The 19,340-nt window shown below is 37.9% G+C and overlaps 1 protein-coding gene across 1 annotated transcript; it reads left to right on the top strand.

The window, feature by feature from the left end:
- Positions 1–3,829: 3,829 nt before the first annotated feature.
- LOC130096150 (TATA box-binding protein-associated factor RNA polymerase I subunit A-like) lies at positions 3,830–19,004 on the top strand. The gene is made up of 10 exons (XM_056262819.1): positions 3,830–4,001; positions 4,486–4,652; positions 6,572–6,685; positions 6,783–6,981; positions 9,423–9,538; positions 9,922–10,080; positions 10,163–10,229; positions 10,739–10,862; positions 18,434–18,588; positions 18,745–19,004. Exons 1-10 carry the CDS (start codon positions 3,902–3,904, stop codon positions 18,987–18,989), a joined length of 1,446 nt encoding a protein of 481 aa, XP_056118794.1. The 5' UTR covers positions 3,830–3,901; the 3' UTR covers positions 18,990–19,004.
- The last annotated feature ends 336 nt before the right edge of the window (positions 19,005–19,340 follow it).

Here is a 19,340-nt window from a genome sequence, read left to right as displayed (position 1 = left end):
CTTTTCTCGGCACTCAAAGCGCTTTACATATAAGGGGGAATCTCCTCAACCACCACCAATGTGCAGCTCCACCTGGATGATGCGACGGCAGCCATACTGCAAATTTGGCCAGGATGCCGGGGTTACACCCCTACTCCGAAAGACATCCTGGGATTTTTTGTGACCACAGAGAGTCAGGACCTCGGTTTAACGTCTCATCCGAAGGACAGTGCTCTTTGACAGTATAGTGTCCCAATATGTTAGGACCCACACAGAGCACAGAGAGAGCACCCCTGCTGGCCTCACTAATTTTATGTTTATAGAATTAAATTGTTTATAGAAAAAATAAAAATTCATGTTCATGGTAATCTTGTAGTTTTGCTTTCTTTCTATTGCAAATTTTGATGTGTAGTGAGACAGGCACAGGTTATAATCACCTAGTAGAAATCAGGAAAATGTTTGCAGTACTACAGATGTTTGCAGTATGTCAATTATATGACAAATAGTACCAACTGGTGGAAAACAGTAAAAAGTAAATATTTTACCCCAAGGCTTGGTAATGACAGGGTATTTGAATAGAAATTATGATTTTATGATATTATGACAGTGGGTTCAAAAATGGATATTTGAATGGGTTCAAATAGGACCAAATTTGTCCTTAACGCGCTATGTGTGATTTTTTTTTTCCAAAAATCTTACATATCAAAAAAAAAAAAAAAATGCACCAAAAATAATGTTGCTGCTAATCTTTGACATATTCAAGACTGTGATAATCCAAAGCCAAGATTTTCACTTTGCATTTAGTATATGGAAAATAATTACATTTTTGTGTTTTTTCCTCTTATACAAATATCCAAATACCACCAAAACTGGTATTTAAAGGGTTAAAATCCTGAAATTAAATAAATATTTGGTAGTTATGATGAGGACTGATGCTGGTTAAAAGATTTAATTTGGTAAAAGTGGAAAATAATAATAATATATAATATTTTAGGCAATGTTTAATATGTGGCCATTTTTGTCCATTAACGCGCTAAGTGGGATTTTTTTTTTAAATCTGACATAACACAAAATCTTTAAATGCACCAGGTCCAGAAATAATGTTGCCGCTAATCTTTGACATATTCAAGACTGTGATAATCCAAAGCTAAAGTTTTCTCTTTGCATTTAGTGTATGGAAATTAATTACATTTTTGTGTTTTTTCCTCTTATACAAATTGATGGTATTGCCACCAAAACTGGTATTTAAAGGGTTAAAATCCTGAAATTAAATAAATATTTGGTAGTTATGATGAGGACTGATGCTGGTTAAAAGATTTAACTCAGTAAAAGTGGAAAATAATAATAATATATAATATTTTAGGCAATGTTTAATATGTGGCCATTTTTGTCCATATGCACTCAACGGCGTAAAAAATCTAATGCAGCACAAGGGTTAAATAGCTTTGAGTGAGCGAGCAGTGTCAGTGTGTATCTGTCAAAACAGTCAGAGCGATGGAGAAGAAACGCAAGGAATGTGCAGAGAAATAGCGTGGAAAAAAAAGAAACTTCAAAGGCCCTTCAAGTGTCTGATGAGGATAGTAAGGAGGATAAGGAGAGAGGTGAGTGTAGAGAACTGTGGTAAGCAGAATAGGCTACTTTCAGAACACTTCGGCTATGTTGGAACCCACTACCCAGTTACGCATTATTTCCACATCTGCATATTTGATGATTACGCATTTTATTAGAATTGTAATGAGACGAGTTTGTAAACCATCTTTTTCGCCAAAATAAAAGCTTGATGGCGTTTCCGTCAAAATAAAAGATCATGTCTTTCAAGTATAGAAATTAGTACGAAACTAATTATGAAAGTTGCTTTTATTTTTCAGTGCATTTGTTTTAAAACATATGGCTGTTACTGCCATAGGATTAATATTATAACTATATAGTAGAGAATGGGATGGGATTTTCACTTTTTGCGGATGATGGGGCGATTTGGAAGAGGGGAAGAAATCTGAAATTTAATATTAAAAAGCTACAGGAAGCTATTACGAAAATAGAAGAGTGGTCATATAAATGGGGGTTTAAGTTTTCAGTAGATAAGACAAAGAGAATGTTATTTACAAAGAAAAGAAAATGTACTGAGGCAAAACTAAAGTTATATAATCAAGAATTGGAAAGAGTGAAGTGTTTTAAGTTTTTGGGGATATGGTTTGATGAGGGAATAACATGGGATGTACATATCCAGAAAGTAATTGAAAAATGTAGGAAGGTGTAAAATGTTATGAGGTGTTTGGTGGGAAGTGATTGGGGAGCTGACAGAACAGCACTGAAGGCAATTTATTGTGGATTAATTAGATCAGTATTAGATTATGGATGTGTGGTGTATGGATCGGCATCAAGCACATCTCTTAAAAAACTAGATACCATTCAGTTTCAGGCTTTGGGGCTTTTAAAACAACACCAACGGCAGCACTGCAGGTGGAAATGGGAGAAATGCCACTCGAGTTGAGATGAATACAGCTATCTCTGAATTATTGGGTTAATATAAAGGGCCATAATGAAGATCACCCAGCACAAATCACTTTAAAATCTTGTTAGGAAAAGGAGAAGAGGGAGACAAAAAGCTTTGGGTGGACAGTTATACAAAAAGCAACAGAGTTGAAATTAACGGAATTAAAAATCAGTCCAACAGTACCATTACCAATAGTACCACCTTAGATATTACCAGAAGTAAAAGTAGATCTAGTATTATTAGGAAAGAAGAACAAAGACATGGGGTTAATTTTTGACTCGTATGCTGTACAGGAATATATTGATAATTATTATAGTTATATTCAGATTTATACAGATGCATCAAAGAGTTTAGATAATAGGGTAGGAGTAGCTTTTTTTGTTCCAGAGTTTCATATTTCAACAGCGAAGAGGATAAGTGATAATGTATCAGTATACACAGGAGAAATGTTAGCAATTCTGTTAGCAGTTCAGTGGATAGAGGAAGTAAGACCATTGAGAACTATTATTTGTTCAGATTCTGCATCATCATTAGTCAGTTTATTCAGTCATTCAGATAGTAGAGCCGATATATATTGATAGAAATTCATCAAGCATTATATAGAATTCAAATGATGGGTATTACAGTTATATTTGTGTGGGTACCAGCACATATTGGAATTAAAGGAAACGAAAAGGCAGATAAGGCTGCAAAGGAGGCCACAAAAAGAGAAGACATTGATGTAGAAGTTAACATCAGTAAGATGGAAATGAAGAGCATTATTAAACAGAGTTTGAAGAAAAGGTGGCAAAAGCAATGGGAAGAAGAGAGAAAAGGACGATGGTTTTACAAAATTCAGAGGAAAGTGGGGGAAATGAGATGTACAGGAAGGAAAAGGAGAGATGAGACAATTATATCTAGACTTAGGTTTGGACATACAGGATTAAACAGCACTTTATTTAAAATAGGTAAACATAACACCGGCAGATGTGAATACTGTGAACAACAAGAGACAATAGAACAAGTCATGATACACTGTAAAAAATATGAGGGAAATGATCCAAAATTTGAAAAAGGAAAGAGTTGGGTATGATTTAGTAGAAATTCTTTGGAAAAATTCTAAAGAAAAGTGTTATGGAATTGTTTTTCATTATTTTAGAATAATTAATATGATTGAGAGGATTTAAATTATTATTATTTTTTTAAATATAAGTAATAGTCATTCAGTACCACACTCCATACCAGTAGGTGACAGCGCAAATTATCCAATAATCGATTAACCAGCCTGCGCGTTCTCTGTGTTATTGCCCGCCCGTGCGGCAGGTGGCGCTGTCAGATGTTTTTGATGAGGAATTGTTTTGTTCACACGTCCCACGTGTTAGGTGTATTTTATTCACATACTTCATAACAGTCTCAAGAGGAAAGCAATTCTCCGTAAAGCAGTGAGCCATGGATGATGTAGAGGCTGATGGTTTTCCACAGGATGAATTGACAAATCGGGAACTGGTTAAATCGCCCGTTAACCTCGAATTGTGGACAGATGACAAAGGTAATTTTACGATTATATCATATGCTAACTTGTTGTTTATGTTGTAAAGTGTTAGTTAAAATTGGATATCAAAACGAAGTCCATGATCACTGCAGAGCAGAGTGCAACACCAGATCTGGGGACCGAGAATGACACGAACACAGAAGTGCAGTTCACTCTAAGTCAGCTTTATTGAGCTCATACCATAGTTTATATAGCAAGTCAGGGTGTTTGCTGATACCAACAAATAGAACAGCAAGTCAATATAGAAAAGAAAGGAGAGCTTCGCTGAAAGAGTCCATAGAGAGACAAACAACTCCATTCATAATTATACCATATGCATTGTCGCTCCTTGTGTAACTTATAATAACTAACATGCCCTATGAGCGTGTGACTAAACAGGGTGTACAAGAAATGATTTGATAGACAGAAAAGGAGATGCAAACATATTTATTGTATTCGTAACATAAAGTCATATCAATACTACATTTGTTTTCATGTTTAGGAGTTCCCACAGAGATCTTCTTCACCAAGTCGAACAGAAAGTGTCTGAAGCGGCTCAGAGATGCGATGCTGCTTCATAACTGGCAGGAGGCTGCGGTTTATTACAACTCTTACATTCAGGCACTGGAGGCCAGGAATAGCATTAAAGTGCATCCAACGGCTTCTGAGGTACAACAGCCCTTTAAACTCTGCCAAGTCGACTTATAAGCTGCTTAGAGTGCTAAGAGATTTTTTTTTTCAGTATTAAAATGTTTGATTCACTTTTCTTGCATTGAAAAAACATAACACATGCATTAACGTTATCTGTATTGTTACACTGTTCATTGCATCCATAGCCTGTCACTTAAAGTTGCTTCTCAACAAACAGATTTAATCAATTCATTAAATGATGATCTTAATTAAATCTAAATTGTTTTTGGACATTGCTCTATGTGTTAGGGATAGAATACTGACATCTGCTGGTGGTGGAAAAAACTTTAGATATTATAATTAAAGAGATAAAATGCAATGACCCCATGTCTCCAGTAGAGGTCCATATGACCATATAGGAACTCGTTTCATTTTCACTTAATTTTTCTTGATTGTTCAACTTCCCCTCACAACTTTGATATTTATTTTGTGAATATAGCCTATTTAAACATTCTGAAAATACATAAAAATCTGTATTTTTGTCAAAGTTAGAATTTGTTGTTGTCTGATATAATTTGAATTATCTGCTTTTCCCCATATTTCTCTCTCTCTGTGTATATGTGCGTGTGCGTGTGTGTGAGGGAACATGCTGCTTCCATGTTGCATTTGTGAAATCTTTTATGCCATAAAATATGATTTATGCCAGTTTTAGTTGATTTATTTGCCAATTTCTATAAAAATCCTATCTGTTGCAGTCACATACATGCGTGTGTTTGTGTGTGTGTATGAGATAGAAAGTTCGTTCCACTTTGTGTTTATGCTCTAGGACCAGACCTTGATTTATGTTTTTTTTTTTTTTTTTTTGATTTATGCCAGTTTTGTTTATTTTATTTGCCAATATCTGTAACAATGCTCTCTGTTGCAGTCACATACATTTGTGTGTGTGTGTGTGTGTGTATGAGATGGAAAGTTCGTTCCACTTTGTATTTATGCTCTAGGACCAGACCTTGGTTTATATGTAGAAATTTTCAGATTTATAATGGATTTACTTTTATTTTTTTGACAAACAAAATGGAAAAAAAGTTTTTTTTTTTTTTTTTTTCATTCATTTTCAATGTGGGGTCATTTTGACCCCAAAGAGCTTAAATGGTTAAAAAAATGTTACACACCTTTAGAACAACCAAATCAAGCCCAGTTTTTTTTGTGCATATTTTGATAGATTATGTGGGAAAAGTCACAGAGTGTCATGCCCCTGAGATGAAGGTAACATTTTTTTAAAAATGAAGGAAAAGTCCAGTGGGGTCATATTGACCCCAAACAGTGACTAAGGGTTAAATCACCGTCGGCTTATAATGCAATAAAGATTGTAAAAGTAAACAGATTTAAATAGACCTACCAATCTCTGTGTATAAATAAAGTAAAATGATGCTGCCATCTTTCTAAAGGCAATTTGGCTCCAAATCTCATGTGAAATTTGTCATTTTGACCCTCTCTACAAAATAGTGAATTACTCAGTAAATATACATTCATGAAATTTTATATATATATATTTTTTTCACTATTTATGTTTGTCTTTCTTCAGAAAAAATATTTACAAAAATATTTGAAAATTTGAGCCAGGAAGGTTGATTTGACATGGAATGACCCCCCGTATATGTGCTTGCAAAGCCAAGACAAGTGGTTGTTACCTGGTTTTGTTCAATACCAGTTAAATGCGCTGTATAAGGATTAACATTGTTTTGTAAGTATTATTAGTAAGCTTTTTCAGGCCATGCATTTTTCTTATCATAAAACCACTTGATTATTTGTTTGTATTTTCCTGCTGGATCCTCCTATTGTGTGTTTACTACTGTCGTGTGTGTGTGTGTTTACTATGGTCGTGTGTGTGTGTGTGTGTGTGTGTTTGCTACTGTACGGATGATGTGTTTCTCTGCTGAATACATAATTCTGTCCATCAGATCACATGGAGAATAGGCACAGAAATTCTGCGTCATCTCCCTAACGCCACCGCTGAAGATTTCAACGCTGTAAATGAACAGTTGAAAAACAATGGAGTCAAAAACTTCTCGAAGGTATGTATTTTATTAAGAAGCCCAAACCTCCCCTTTATGACATTTACACTGCATTCAAGGCATGCATTTTAATCAGTATGTGATGTGAATGTTGTAGATCTGTTTGGAGCATTGCTTTCATCTCCTACTAAACGGGCAGATGGAAGAAGCCAAGCGGCAGCTGTCCGTCGGAGAGAGCTGGAGATATGGCAACTTCTCGATTGCTCAGGTTGACACAAAAAATCTCATTCGTGCGTACAGCGGTTTTCTAGATTACTTGATCTGGTGTGAGAAGAAGTCCTCTACAGCTGGAACCGGTAGGAAGATATTTGAGTTATGTTGAACAATTAACTGACAATAAAAAATGGGTCTTCCTAACATCTATAGTAAAGGATGGAACACAGTGTTCTCTCTCTGACAAATAACCTTTTTTTTATTTTTTTATTTGAATATTTTTTTTAAAGGGAACCTTAAATGCTGGGCTTTTTTTCCGAAGTCTTGAATATGTTTTTGGGCTCTAGTAGAACAAGTTTGCATGCTTGAATGTTCAAAAGACACTTTATTCTCCATTGTTGCAGCTCCTCTCTTCCCAGTCTGTCAGTAACGCTCTTTTTAGTTCCTGTCTCTATGAAGCTCCTCCTTCTGAAAAGTACACTGTGCTCTGATTGGTTGGCTGGATCGGTGTGTTGTGATTGGTCGAGCACTTCGAGCGTATTTGGGAAATGTCCCGCCCCTTACCGTAACTGCCACTACTAACTAACTTAACCAGGCCCCGCCCCTTTATTCTGGATATTAATTATTTAAATTAGGAATTATTGTGACGTGTTTGTTCCCGGAAGAAACTCAAGGCTACAATTAAGGCACTCAATTTTCCGCTCTATACCAATGCGCTCGGCTCAATCCAGTGTTGTAGTCGAGTCACCAACTGTCGAGTCAGAGTCGAGTCTCGAGTCCCAGTGTTCGAGTCCGAGTCCAAGTCCGAGTCACCAAAGAAGAGTCCGAGTCGAGTCCAAGTCGAGTCACCATTACCTGAGTTCAAGTCCGAGTCGAGTCTCGAGTCCCGTGTTCGAGTCCGAGTCGAAATTATATACACTTAAGCCAAATCAAGCAACATTTTTCAGGCACTCTTTCTTGCAGCTAGAAATGTGTATGATATCACTAGAATTGCCTTTGACCTTAGTTCAAATCATTGTCAACTAGCTGTGGCACTTATATTTATTTAATTGTTTAAATACATTTTTGGATGATCAGTCAACTGGAATGGATAAAGAAAACAAAAAAGAAAGCCTAATTGGACAGAGGGGGAGAAATGCATTCTTCTTGACGAATATGGTAAAAGAAAAACAATTTAGAAATTTTGAAAAGTAAAATTTGTAACTGCGGCAAAAACAGAAAATGCGGTGCTATAAGCAGTTGTAACTCCGCAGGAAAAGAGTGGTTGCGATGTGTGACATAGTCAAGGTCGCCGTCTAGTTTGTTAGCTAAAATAAACATAATTGTGTTATTGTATGATAAGCGGGATTAAGCGCTGAGCGCGTCCGACTTTGGCTCAGCGCCAGCCATAGCACGAAAGCACAGTTTAAATCTGGCAGTTATGTCACGTCACTGTACATTCGCTCCTTAGTGGTCAGCCCAGCTGCTGCAAAGCGTGCCAAAATCGAAATTGCTGATTAGATGTTGAGGAACTTATCTAGTGTTAATTGAGTGTTACGTTATCTCTCTCACGAGAATGCAGCGTAAAGTGAGTGACGTCAGTGAGTGTGTTGTCAAGCAAGGAGAGCGAGCGGTAGCAGTGTCTGTGAGGGAAAAAAAGATCACGGCCGGTCTTGGACCCCGAAACAGGAAAAGTGTAACATCTTATATCAAATTTTTTATAACCTATTTAGTCAGAAACAATGTCATTCATTTGATGAATGCTCAAGTCCGATTTTATATATTCCCGAGTCCAAGTACTAGTCATCAGTCCGCGAGTCCAAGTCGAATCACGAGTCCAGGGAATGGAGTCTCGAGTCCAGAGAATAAGGACTCGAGTCGGACTCGAGTCCGAGTCCAGGACTCACTCGAGTACTCCATCACTGGCTCAATCGCTTACAGCCGAGGTGAACGCTGCACTCGTGTACGGCTCACTCACTGGTCAAACGACTTTTGGTCAAATCTGTCAATTACAGTTGGCCTATAGATAACAGTTATGATATTTGTGGCTTTAAAGCAATATATAGTAGTAGACTATAAACTATAGACTATAAATAAACGTGACTTGACTGAATAGTGCCGAAGTGAAGAGCTGGTGCAAACATATCCACATCATATCCACTTTACTATATTCAGATGCTTTCTGAACCGCTGTTTTCTCACCGCTGTCATTTTTGTTATTGAGAGGAAAGTGCGCAGCACACATTTACAAATTCGTCTAAACGGCGCTTTATCAGTGTGGACTTAACAGTATGGCGCTGTAAAGGTATTTAAACTTTTATCCAAAGCAAATAACGCAAAAAAACTTTGCTGTTAGTATATCACAAATTGTATCTGAGATGTAATTTATTTTTTATATATATTATGCATATCTTAATATGCTGATTTGCTGCTCAAGAAACATTTCTGATTATTATTATTGTTTAAAACGGTTGTGCTGCTTAATTTTTTTGTGGAAACCTTTTTATTTTTCAGGATTTTTTTGATGTTCAAAAGAAGAGCATTACAACTAATGTCTTCACTGTAAACCAGTTTAATGCATTCTTGTCCATGTTTCTGGTATCAGATGAGGCGAGCCGTAACCATGAGATGCACAGCTACTTCAGATATGCTTCTGTGACCCTGAAGGACATCATCAGTCAGCCTGGAATCTGGGACCCTTTTGTGTTGGGTTACATTAATGTGAGACACTCTTACCTTGTGCAATTTGACAATTATCTTTGTTTAAAGGGTTTGTTTAGACCAAAATGACAATTCTGTCGTCATTTACACAAACATAAAACTCTGAAACACAGCTTTGTACAATCAAACAAGCTTAAAAAAAGGTCAAAATGCATCATAAAAATAATTAATATATACCAAGTCTTCTGAGGTCAAATGATGTATTTTTGTGCAAAACAAAATTAAGTCATATTTTAAATTAATTTACATGCACAAATGATATTTTGTGAGTGCTTAACGGCTTACATTTCAGTCTATTGGTTACACACAGCTATTATATTATTTAGAAGATTTAGAATATAATGCACAAGTCTAATGCTGTCTATATGTGTCATCCGCTGCAGATGCTGGAGTTTTACAACGATGAGGACGGCGCTCTGCAGATTCTGGAGAATTACGCTTACAACAAGGATTTCCCAATCAATCCCAATGCTCATGTGTACCTGTACCAGTTCCTCAAGAGACACAATGCCCCAGATGACAAACTCATCGGTTCATTAAGGGTAGGAAATGGATCAGCCAATCAGAATGTACATAAAGTGTCTGATTAAAATGATTAATTTTTTTCTGGTTTCTGTTCCTCAGATTCTGCACTCTTTAGTCCCGAGTCATGAACTGATGCTGGATCTCTGCTCTCTCCTGCTTAGCACCCGTACGTATGAAAACTAGACATTTCTGATTGGTGTTTAGCATGTTGCTGTGTGGTTATAAGGATGTTCTGGGTTGCTCTGGAAGGATCATCCTCCACTTTAAAGGTAGGGTATGGGATTTGCGAAACGGCCGGCAGATTTTGAAAATACACAACTTAAAAAGGTCCTTCTTTCCTCCAACGCTGGCCCTGATTCCACCCATTCGAAGAACATGGACGCGCAATCATGCACTTGATCTCTCTCTCGCTGTACCGGGGTGACTTGCACTTACTGTGACTGGGTCACGAGCTTTGAGTATGCTCACGAAGGGGACACGCGCGCGGGGGGAATAGGGGTTAAGTGGGTAAGGAATAGGATTTCAAGTGATTTTGAAAAAATGGTCAAAAAATAAAATCACATACCCCACCTTTAAGTCTGTTGGGTTTATTGGTTATATTCATCACCCACCAGTAACTGAAATGTATAAAGTAAACAGCTTTGATTTAAATCAGTTTCTGGTTTTTTTTTTCAGGCCTCATGAGTGATCTAGAAGAAGCTCTCAGCGTTTCAATGGACCTTCTGGAGTTTTCCAGTTGGAAAAGTGACATGAAGGCTTGGTCGTGTCTTCTGAACATTATAAAGTTACTCAAACGGAAGTAAGTTGCTGTTAATGTACTTCTAAAAAATAAGTCGTTTCGGGTCAAAATTGCATTGTTGAAAGAAAAAAAACACAGATGTCACATTGGTGTACAAGTAAAAAATAAAAATTACATTCAACTCAACTTTATTTATATAGCACCACTAAAAACAACAGTAGTTGACCAAAGTGCTGTACACTATATCAGACATCGTTAGCATTTAACAACTAGTACAACAGATTACAAAACAAAACACAGAACAGACCAGACATAGCACGTATCAACTACAATTATAAGCCAAAGAAAAAAAAAAATACGTTTTGAGTTTTACTTTAAACTCATGCAGTGAAGAGGCAGTTCTAATGAGAGCATGGAGGCTGTTCCAAAGTTTTGGTGCAGCAACGGCAAAAGCTCGATCTCCTCTCATTTTTAGTCTAGCCCGAGGTACATTTAACAGTCTCTGGTTGGATGACCTAAGAGACCTTCCAGAATTGTGACTGGATAATAGATCAGACATATATACAGGAGCCAATCCAATCAAGGATTTAAAAACCAGCATCAATACTTTAAAATCAATTCTGTAACGGATTGGGAGCCAGTGCAGAGATTTCAGAACTGGAGTAATGTGATTTCGTTTGCGTACACCAGTAAGGAGCCTAGCAGCTGCATTCTGTACCATTTGCAAACGGTTGAGTGATGCTTGGTTAATGCCCAAATACAGGTAATTACAGTAGTCGAGCCTTGTTGAAATAAAGGCATGTATCACTCTTTCGAAGTCTTTAAAAGAGAGAAACGATTTCACTTTAGCTAGGACTCTGAGGTGAAAAAAACTGGTCTTGACTACCATACTAATCTGTTTGTCAAATTTAAGACCACTATCGAATGACACGCCCAAATTCTTCACTAATGATTTCACACATGGAGACAGAGGGCCAAAATTTAAGCAACGGGAACTAGCAGCTTCTGATGATTCAAAGACTATAATCTCAGTTTTGCCTTCATTAAGGTGAAGAAAATTTAGGGACATCCAAGCCTTTACCTCCGTCAACAGATTATCCAAACCAGTGTTATTTGCTCCCAGGGGTAAATAGATTTGGGTATCGTCAGCATAACCGTGAAAGGAGATGCCATGTCTCCTAAGTATCGACCCCAGGGGAAGCATGTACAGAGAGAATAAAATCGGGGCAAGAATAGAACCTTGAGGGACCCCACAAGTAAGAGACACCAATACTAACAGAGAACCTTCTATTACTCAAATAGGATTGAAACCATTTAAGGGCATTTCCCCGGATGCCCACCCAGTGCTCCAAACATGAGATAAGGACAGAGTGGTCAATCGTGTCAAACGCCACACTCAAATCCAACAGCATTAACACAGCAGACTTGCCAGAGTCAAGAGTTAATAAAATATCGTTTAGAACTTTGACCAGTGCTGTTTCTGTAGAGTGGTTTTTCTTAAAGCGTGATTGGAATACCTCAAAAATCGTATTTTTATTTAAGAAGCTCTGTAATTTCTTCTAAAAATGTTGACATAAAAGAGAGATTTGAGACTGGCCTAAAATTTGTCAAGACTGTCGTATCTAAATTTGGCTTTTTGAGAAGAGGATGGACAATTGCATGCTTCATTTCATCTGGCACCGTAGCCTCTTCAAGGCAGTTGTTCATGATCTTTTGAACAATAGGCCCAATCACCTCAAAAACTTGTTTAAAGAACCGTGGGGGAAGAGCGTCATGGGGGGAGCCTGAAGATTTGAGCTTGCCTACAATATCTTGTAACTCGGGCAGAGTTACAGGCTCAAAGTGACTCAGGATACTAGTGCATAGTGGCGGGAGTGAAGAGTCATCAAATGCAGTGGAGATATTTAGCCTAATATCACTTATCTTGTCCACAACATTTTTTAGAAATGTCACTTATAGCCATAGATTCTGTGGGGTAACGACCAACGGAGGGGTTAACAGCAGCATTTATGGTGGAAAAAAGTACTCTTGGGTTATGATGATGTTTTTCAATCAGATCTGAGAAATACTTAAACTTTGCTATTTTCATCACCTTCTGATATTGTATCAGATTGTCCCTTAGTATTTCATATGAGATTTGGAGCTTGTCTTTTTTCCACCTTCTTTCAGCCCTTCTGCATGCCTGACGAAGACCACGAGTATCGTCATTGAGCCAGGGCTCAGACTTTAATTTGTGTTGTTTGGCTTTTATAGGAGCCAAAGAGTTAAAAATATTAACCGGGATAGTATTGAAGTGATTAAGAGAGTCCACACCACTCCAATTATCACAAAATAAATCGGATTGAGACACCTCATTAAAAACAGCTGATAATTCAGTACAAGTAGTCGGTGAGATTTTACGAGACTATCGAACAGCCTTAGTGGGTCTTGTAATATTAAAACAAGTGGGGACTCTAAAAGTAATAGGCTTGTGATCGGAAATAACATGGTCATCTATTGCAAGGTCACTGACTGTCAGGCCATGTGAAAGCACCAGATCAAGAGTGTGACCGTGAATATGGGTGGGAGCATTTACAAACTGAACCAGATCAAAAGAGTTGATCAAAAGAGAGATCAAAAATTATTTGGCTAATAAATGAGCTGGACAACCCACATGTATGTTAAAATCCCCAAGAATTAACATTCTATCAAATTTGGGGATAATTCCCCCTAAAAAGTCTGTAAACTCATTTATAAGGTCTTTATGAGGTTTAGGTGGATGATAAATGACTGAAATCGCCACAGGATTATCCAATTCCAAGACAAATGATTGAAGTTCAAAACTCGAATAGGCATCAGTCACTAACATCCGAGAGCAAAAGTTCTGTTTAAAAATTGAAGCCAATCCTCCCCCTCGGCCCACAGAGCGAGGAGAGTTTAACCATTTACAGTCAGTTGGTACCAGTTCAGTAAAAGGGCTCATATTCCCTGGAGAAAGCCACATTTCTGTGATGAACAGAAAGTCTAGGCTGCGTGAAGTAAAAAAAGTCATTAAGAATAACCGTCTTGTTTAAACAGTATATTCAGTGTTTAAGAATATGATCAGTATATTCCATGCATGCAATCGTTCCAGCGAGCGCCCCACAATGAAGTGGCCGCGCCCTGCCACGTAAGCACGAAGGCCAGCGCGAAGCGGGAGATCCAATTCAGCCATCAGGATAAGCTTAAAGGGGTCATATAATGCATTTTTTGTACAAGCTAATATGATTCTTCAGGGTCTAAATTAAAAGTTTGTAATATACTTTAATTAAAAATTCTCATTAGTATTGTAAGAAAACACTTATTTTACCTGGTAAAACACATCTCTGCTTTTAGTACGCCGTTTCAGTGTATATGACTTTAAATGATCATGAGCTTTGCTGACTCCGCCTCTCTGTTCTGTGCGTACACCAGAGCTGGCTCTGCGTACACCGTTTGTAACACAATAACACGTTGTTCAGTATAAACGTGGGATTATGCATTATATTGAGAACGTCATACATAGAAAACATGCTGTAATGTACCCTGAGTGTAAACCTTAGACGAATTCATTGTGAAGCGTGCAGCTAGCGATTTACAAGGATTAATATAAATATTAATATAAAGTTTAATAAAACGTTACACTCACTTCAGTTCTTATGGAGCAGCTGCAGGAACACAAATAGATACCAATAGATACCGATAGGTACCATCCTTTCAGGAGCAGCTTAGCAAAACCAGCTTTATACCTGCTCGTTTATAAAGCAGTCTGGTGAGAAATGATTCGCGCAAACATGAAAGCATTGACGTTGCTCGTGGGGAATATTCCCTTCGAAAACAAACTCAGCCACTGCGTCTTCGGCGGTTCGGATTTAGGAACATTAAAATGACTGCTGTGTTCGTTATTACACCCAAGAACAGAACACCACAATCGCTTAGACGCCATTCTGCTCATAGACAGTGCTCCAGCATACCAACAATGACCGCGCCGGTCCGCGCAGACTATGATTGACAGCTGGCTCACGAGCGAGGGTGGGTCTGTGTTGAAACGCTCCTGTCAATCAACATTCGCGGGAGGGGCGTCCGACCGTGTGACGTCACAGGCTCGAACGGCTCGATTTGAGGCAGGGGAAAACATATAAGGAGATTAAAACAAAACCACTGGATGGATTTTTATCATTATATGATGGCTGTGTACAGACACTGCCAACACACATTTCAGTACAATCAACTTGTAAAAGTGCATGTACCATTATATGACCCCTTTAAACTTCACTGCAACACCTCCGCGTCTTCCCTGTCTTTTGCGACGCTTTCTTCGCGGCAAGGGACAAGGCAGGCAGCGCAGATCATCAGGTATAGTCACCAAGGTGGAGGCAAACTGAGAACCAGGCTGGACATAATGGAATAGCTCTTCAGTGATGTCTTTGATCTCAAGCAGCGTTTGACGATCATATGTTAAAAGTGATGAAACATTTTGTAAAATAGCTAACATAAAACGCGTTCAAACAACAAAACGGGCAGGTATAAAAGACAACAGACGGCAGGCCATACACACCGGCGCCATCATGTGATACCAACTGTGAAAAGAGTTGTGTGACCACAGAGAGTCAAGACCTCGATTTAACGTATTTACACATTCAGAAATGTGTAATACTGAAACTCTTACAAACATTTTAAACATGTATTTGTGTTCCTTTACATTCAATGGTATTCAGAACAAAACAGGAATGACAAATATAAGTATAAAACAAACCTAAATCATAGTGGCATTCATTATAAACAAGCCTAACATACATGTGTATACACTCACCCTAAAGGATTATTAGGAACACCTATTCAATTTCTCATTAATGCAATTATCTAATCAACCAATCACATGGCAGTTTCTTCAATGCATTTAGGGGTGTGTTCCTGGTCAAGACAATCTCCTGAACTCCAAACTGAATGTCAGAATGGGAAAGAAAGGTGATTTTAAGCAATTTTGAGCGTGGCATGGTTGTTGGTGCCAGACGGGCCGGTCTGAGTATTTCACAATCTGCTCAGTTACTGGGATTTTCATGCACAACCATTTCTAGGGTTTACAAAGAATGGTGTGAAAAGGGAAAACATCCAGTATGTGGCAGTCCTGTGGGCGAAAATGCCTTGTTGATGCTAGAGGTCAGAGGAGAATGGGCCGACTGATTTAAGCTGATAGAAGAGCAACTTTGACTGAAATAACCACTCGTTACAACCGAGGTATGCAGCAAAGCATTTGTGAAGCCATAACACGCACAACTTTGAGGCGGATGGGCTACAACAGCAGAAGACCCCACCGGGTACCACTCATCTCCACTACAAATAGGCAAAAGAGGCTACAATTTGCAAGAGCTCACCAAAATTGGACAGTTGAAGACTGGAAAAATGTTGCCTGGTCTGATGAGTCTCGATTTCTGTTGAGACATTCAGATGGTAGAGTCAGAATTTGGCGTAAACAGAATGAGAACATGGATCCATCATGCCTTGTTACCACTGTGCAGGCTGGTGGTGGTGGTGTAATGGTGTGGGGGATGTTTTCTTGGCACACTTTAGGCCCCTTAGTGCCAATTGGGCATCGTTTAAATGCCACGGCCTACCTGAGCATTGTTTCTGACCATGTCCATCCCTTTATGGCCACCATGTACCCATCCTCTGATGGCTACTTCCAGCAAGATAATGCACCATGTCACAAAGCTCGAATCATTTCAAATTGGTTTCTTGAACATGACAATGAGTTCACTGTACTAAAATGGCCCCCACAGTCACCAGATCTCAACCCAATAGAGCATCTTTGGGATGTGGTGGAACGGGAGCTTCGTGCCCTGGATGTGCATCCCACAAATCTCCATCAACTGCAAGATGCTATCCTATCAATATGGGCCAACATTTCTAAAGAATGCTTTCAGCACCTTGTTGAATCAATGCCACGTAGAATTAAGGCAGTTCTGAAGGCGAAAGGGGGTCAAACACAGTATTAGCATGGTGTTCCTAATAATCCTTTAGGTGAGTGTATATGTGTGTGTGTATATATATATATATATATATATATATTATATTTTAGAGCGTTTGCACACGTTTGACTTCTGAGGCAGCTTAACGGTTTAATGATCTACAGCAAAATAGAGAGAGCTTTGGTGATAACTAAGCAGCGTTGGGGAACGTTACTTTTTAAAGAGTAACGCAATATTGTAATGCATTACTTTTCAAAGTAACTAATTGCATTAGTTACTTTTAAAGAAAAGTAATGTAATGCGTTATGTCACTTTTGCGTTACTTTTTCTCACCTGGGATGGGCTTGTTTTTTTCAAATAATAAGTACAGTAGAGGGCGCAGCTCAAACAAACCTTTCAGCTGTGATGATATTCTGGATCATAGTAGAAAAAAAGTTTAACACTTCACCAATAAAAAATAAAAAATTAAAGTCACTTTTGCTTATGGTTTAACTGAATCATCAAAGATCAGCAGCAAGTACATTGGTCAATAAAGTGATGTTAAATAAAACAAATATTTATGCATTTAATCCATTTAATTATTGGAGGTTTGCGTATCATTCTATTTTATTATTATTTTGTGCAAGTGAGATGAGTAAATGCATGGTCACATTTAGTCTAGAACGACAACAACCATCATGTTTACGCACAACGTCTCTGGACTTAATCAATTTCTCAACATGAGGACAGGAAAGCTGTCAGTCTATAAATGTGAAAAGTAACTTGCGTTACTTATTTGAAAAAGTAACTCTGATATTTTGCTGTAAATTGAAAAAGTAATGCGTTACTTTACTAGTTATTTGAAAAACTTAATCTGATTACGTAGCTCAAGTTACTTGTAATGAGTTCACCCAACACTCTCTGGAACTAAGCGAATATTTAATTACTACAATAGTAATTTCTCACTGGAAATGACATCAAAAGTGGAAAATGTTGGTCAAAACGTACATTTACACACAAACTGACCACCAACCGCCACTATCAGACGCCATCTTAATTTTTTTAGCTCAACTGTCACTGAATGGAAAGCACAGATTTGTGGGATATCAAAGGCCGTGAAGGATTCATCTGTGCTGCCTTCAGAAATTGATCAGATGAAGAGACAGGAGGTGAAGCCTCCGAAGGCAGCATTAATCAGTCATTCATTCGATTCGTTCAAACGGCTGATTCAGTAAATGGTTCTCTTTATGAATGAGTCATTGAATCATTGGTTCACCCGATTGATTCGCTCAACTTGGATTTATTCAGAAATTAAACACCGCTGTATGTTGCTTGCCTTGGAGACACACAACAGTTTTGCTCTGGCTTTAGGTAATAATTTGTTGTCAAAATTGAGCAAAAACAGACAATATTGTGTCCAAAATATAACACAAAATTTTATTTATTAATTTATTGAACTGTTGTATAAAATCTAGATAACATTGGCACGTGCTATTCGGGACAAAAACAGCACTCGTGAGATATTGCATTCATTACTCGTGTGATATTGTTTAACTATATCATATGAAATAAATATGAGACCAGAAAACTCATACAGGGGTATTTTTGTCCTTATATCTTAAATTTTAGGATCATTCTAACTGTATTCTAATATTCTAATGTTTCTTCTGATGTTGATTCATTTAGAAAGTGCAAGGAGTTTTTATTGAAGGAATGGGACGCCAGGCGACCACTGTGGTTCTCCTTTCACTTCAGAATGCATTTCGCCAGGGTAGACCTGGTGGAGAACGCCAGTCTTCTGCAGATCAAGAGTGAAGTTTTATCGGGTCTAGGTGAACGCTGTAAGTACATGATTATCTTTTTCCAGATGAAATGATCAAGTTTCCTCAGTAGAACCAGAACAGAAACTTGTGTGTGTGTGTGCGCGCCATTCCTTACATATTTAATAAGACTGACATATTTCATAAGTTCCTGAACATTTTCTTTTCTTCTCACAGTTTTGGAATACAGAAGATACAATGCACACTTAAAGAGAATACCTGAAACTAAAACGGATGAATGCCCGTACAGGAACGTGGTGAATAAAAGGAGGAAGGAAAATCTGGAGAAGAAAAAGATGGAGATGGAGAAGAAAAGGTTGGAGAAGAAGAAAAAGATGAAGGAAAAATTGATGGAGACGGAAGAGAAAGATGGAGAAAAAAATATGAAAAAGAAGGCTAAGAAGTCTAAATACACTGTATAAAAAAACATGTAAAATTGACATTTTTTTCTAGATTTGTACCAGACAACATTTCAGCTGTGACACAAGACTCCTCCTTTAAATGCTGTGTATCTGCTCATGTTGAGCTTCACTTTCAATTACAGTTTTTCTCATTCACTTTGGCACATTTCTTGAGTAGGTCGAGTAGTACCAGAATTGATGTTTTGCCTGTATCAGTATTTAAGCGAATATCGTTTATTATCTTTATGAGCGCTGTCTCTGTGCTGTGATGCGATCGGAAACCAGATTGAAAATTGTCAAAGTATCCATTTGAGATTAAGAATTTGTTCAGCTGATTGAAGACAACTTTTTTAATGATCTTGCCTATGAAAG

This window comes from Rhinichthys klamathensis, unplaced genomic scaffold (assembly GCF_029890125.1).
Source record: "Rhinichthys klamathensis goyatoka isolate OS25496 unplaced genomic scaffold, OSU_Roscu_1.1 h1tg000196l_1, whole genome shotgun sequence".
In the NCBI taxonomy this organism is placed as follows: domain Eukaryota; kingdom Metazoa; phylum Chordata; class Actinopteri; order Cypriniformes; family Leuciscidae; genus Rhinichthys; species Rhinichthys klamathensis.
Note: the sequence above shows the minus strand (reverse complement) of the source record. Positions and strands in the feature narration are given on the sequence as shown.

Coding starts and splice junctions, on each gene's coding strand:
- LOC130096150 (XM_056262819.1), top strand. CDS start 3,902: ATGGATGATGTAGAGGCTGATGGTTTTCCACAGGATGAATTGACAAAT. Junction 4,002..4,485: donor ATTGTGGACAGATGACAAAG/GTAATTTTACGA, acceptor TTTCATGTTTAG/GAGTTCCCACAGAGATCTTC. Junction 6,982..9,422: donor GTCCTCTACAGCTGGAACCG/GTAGGAAGATAT, acceptor TTCTGGTATCAG/ATGAGGCGAGCCGTAACCAT.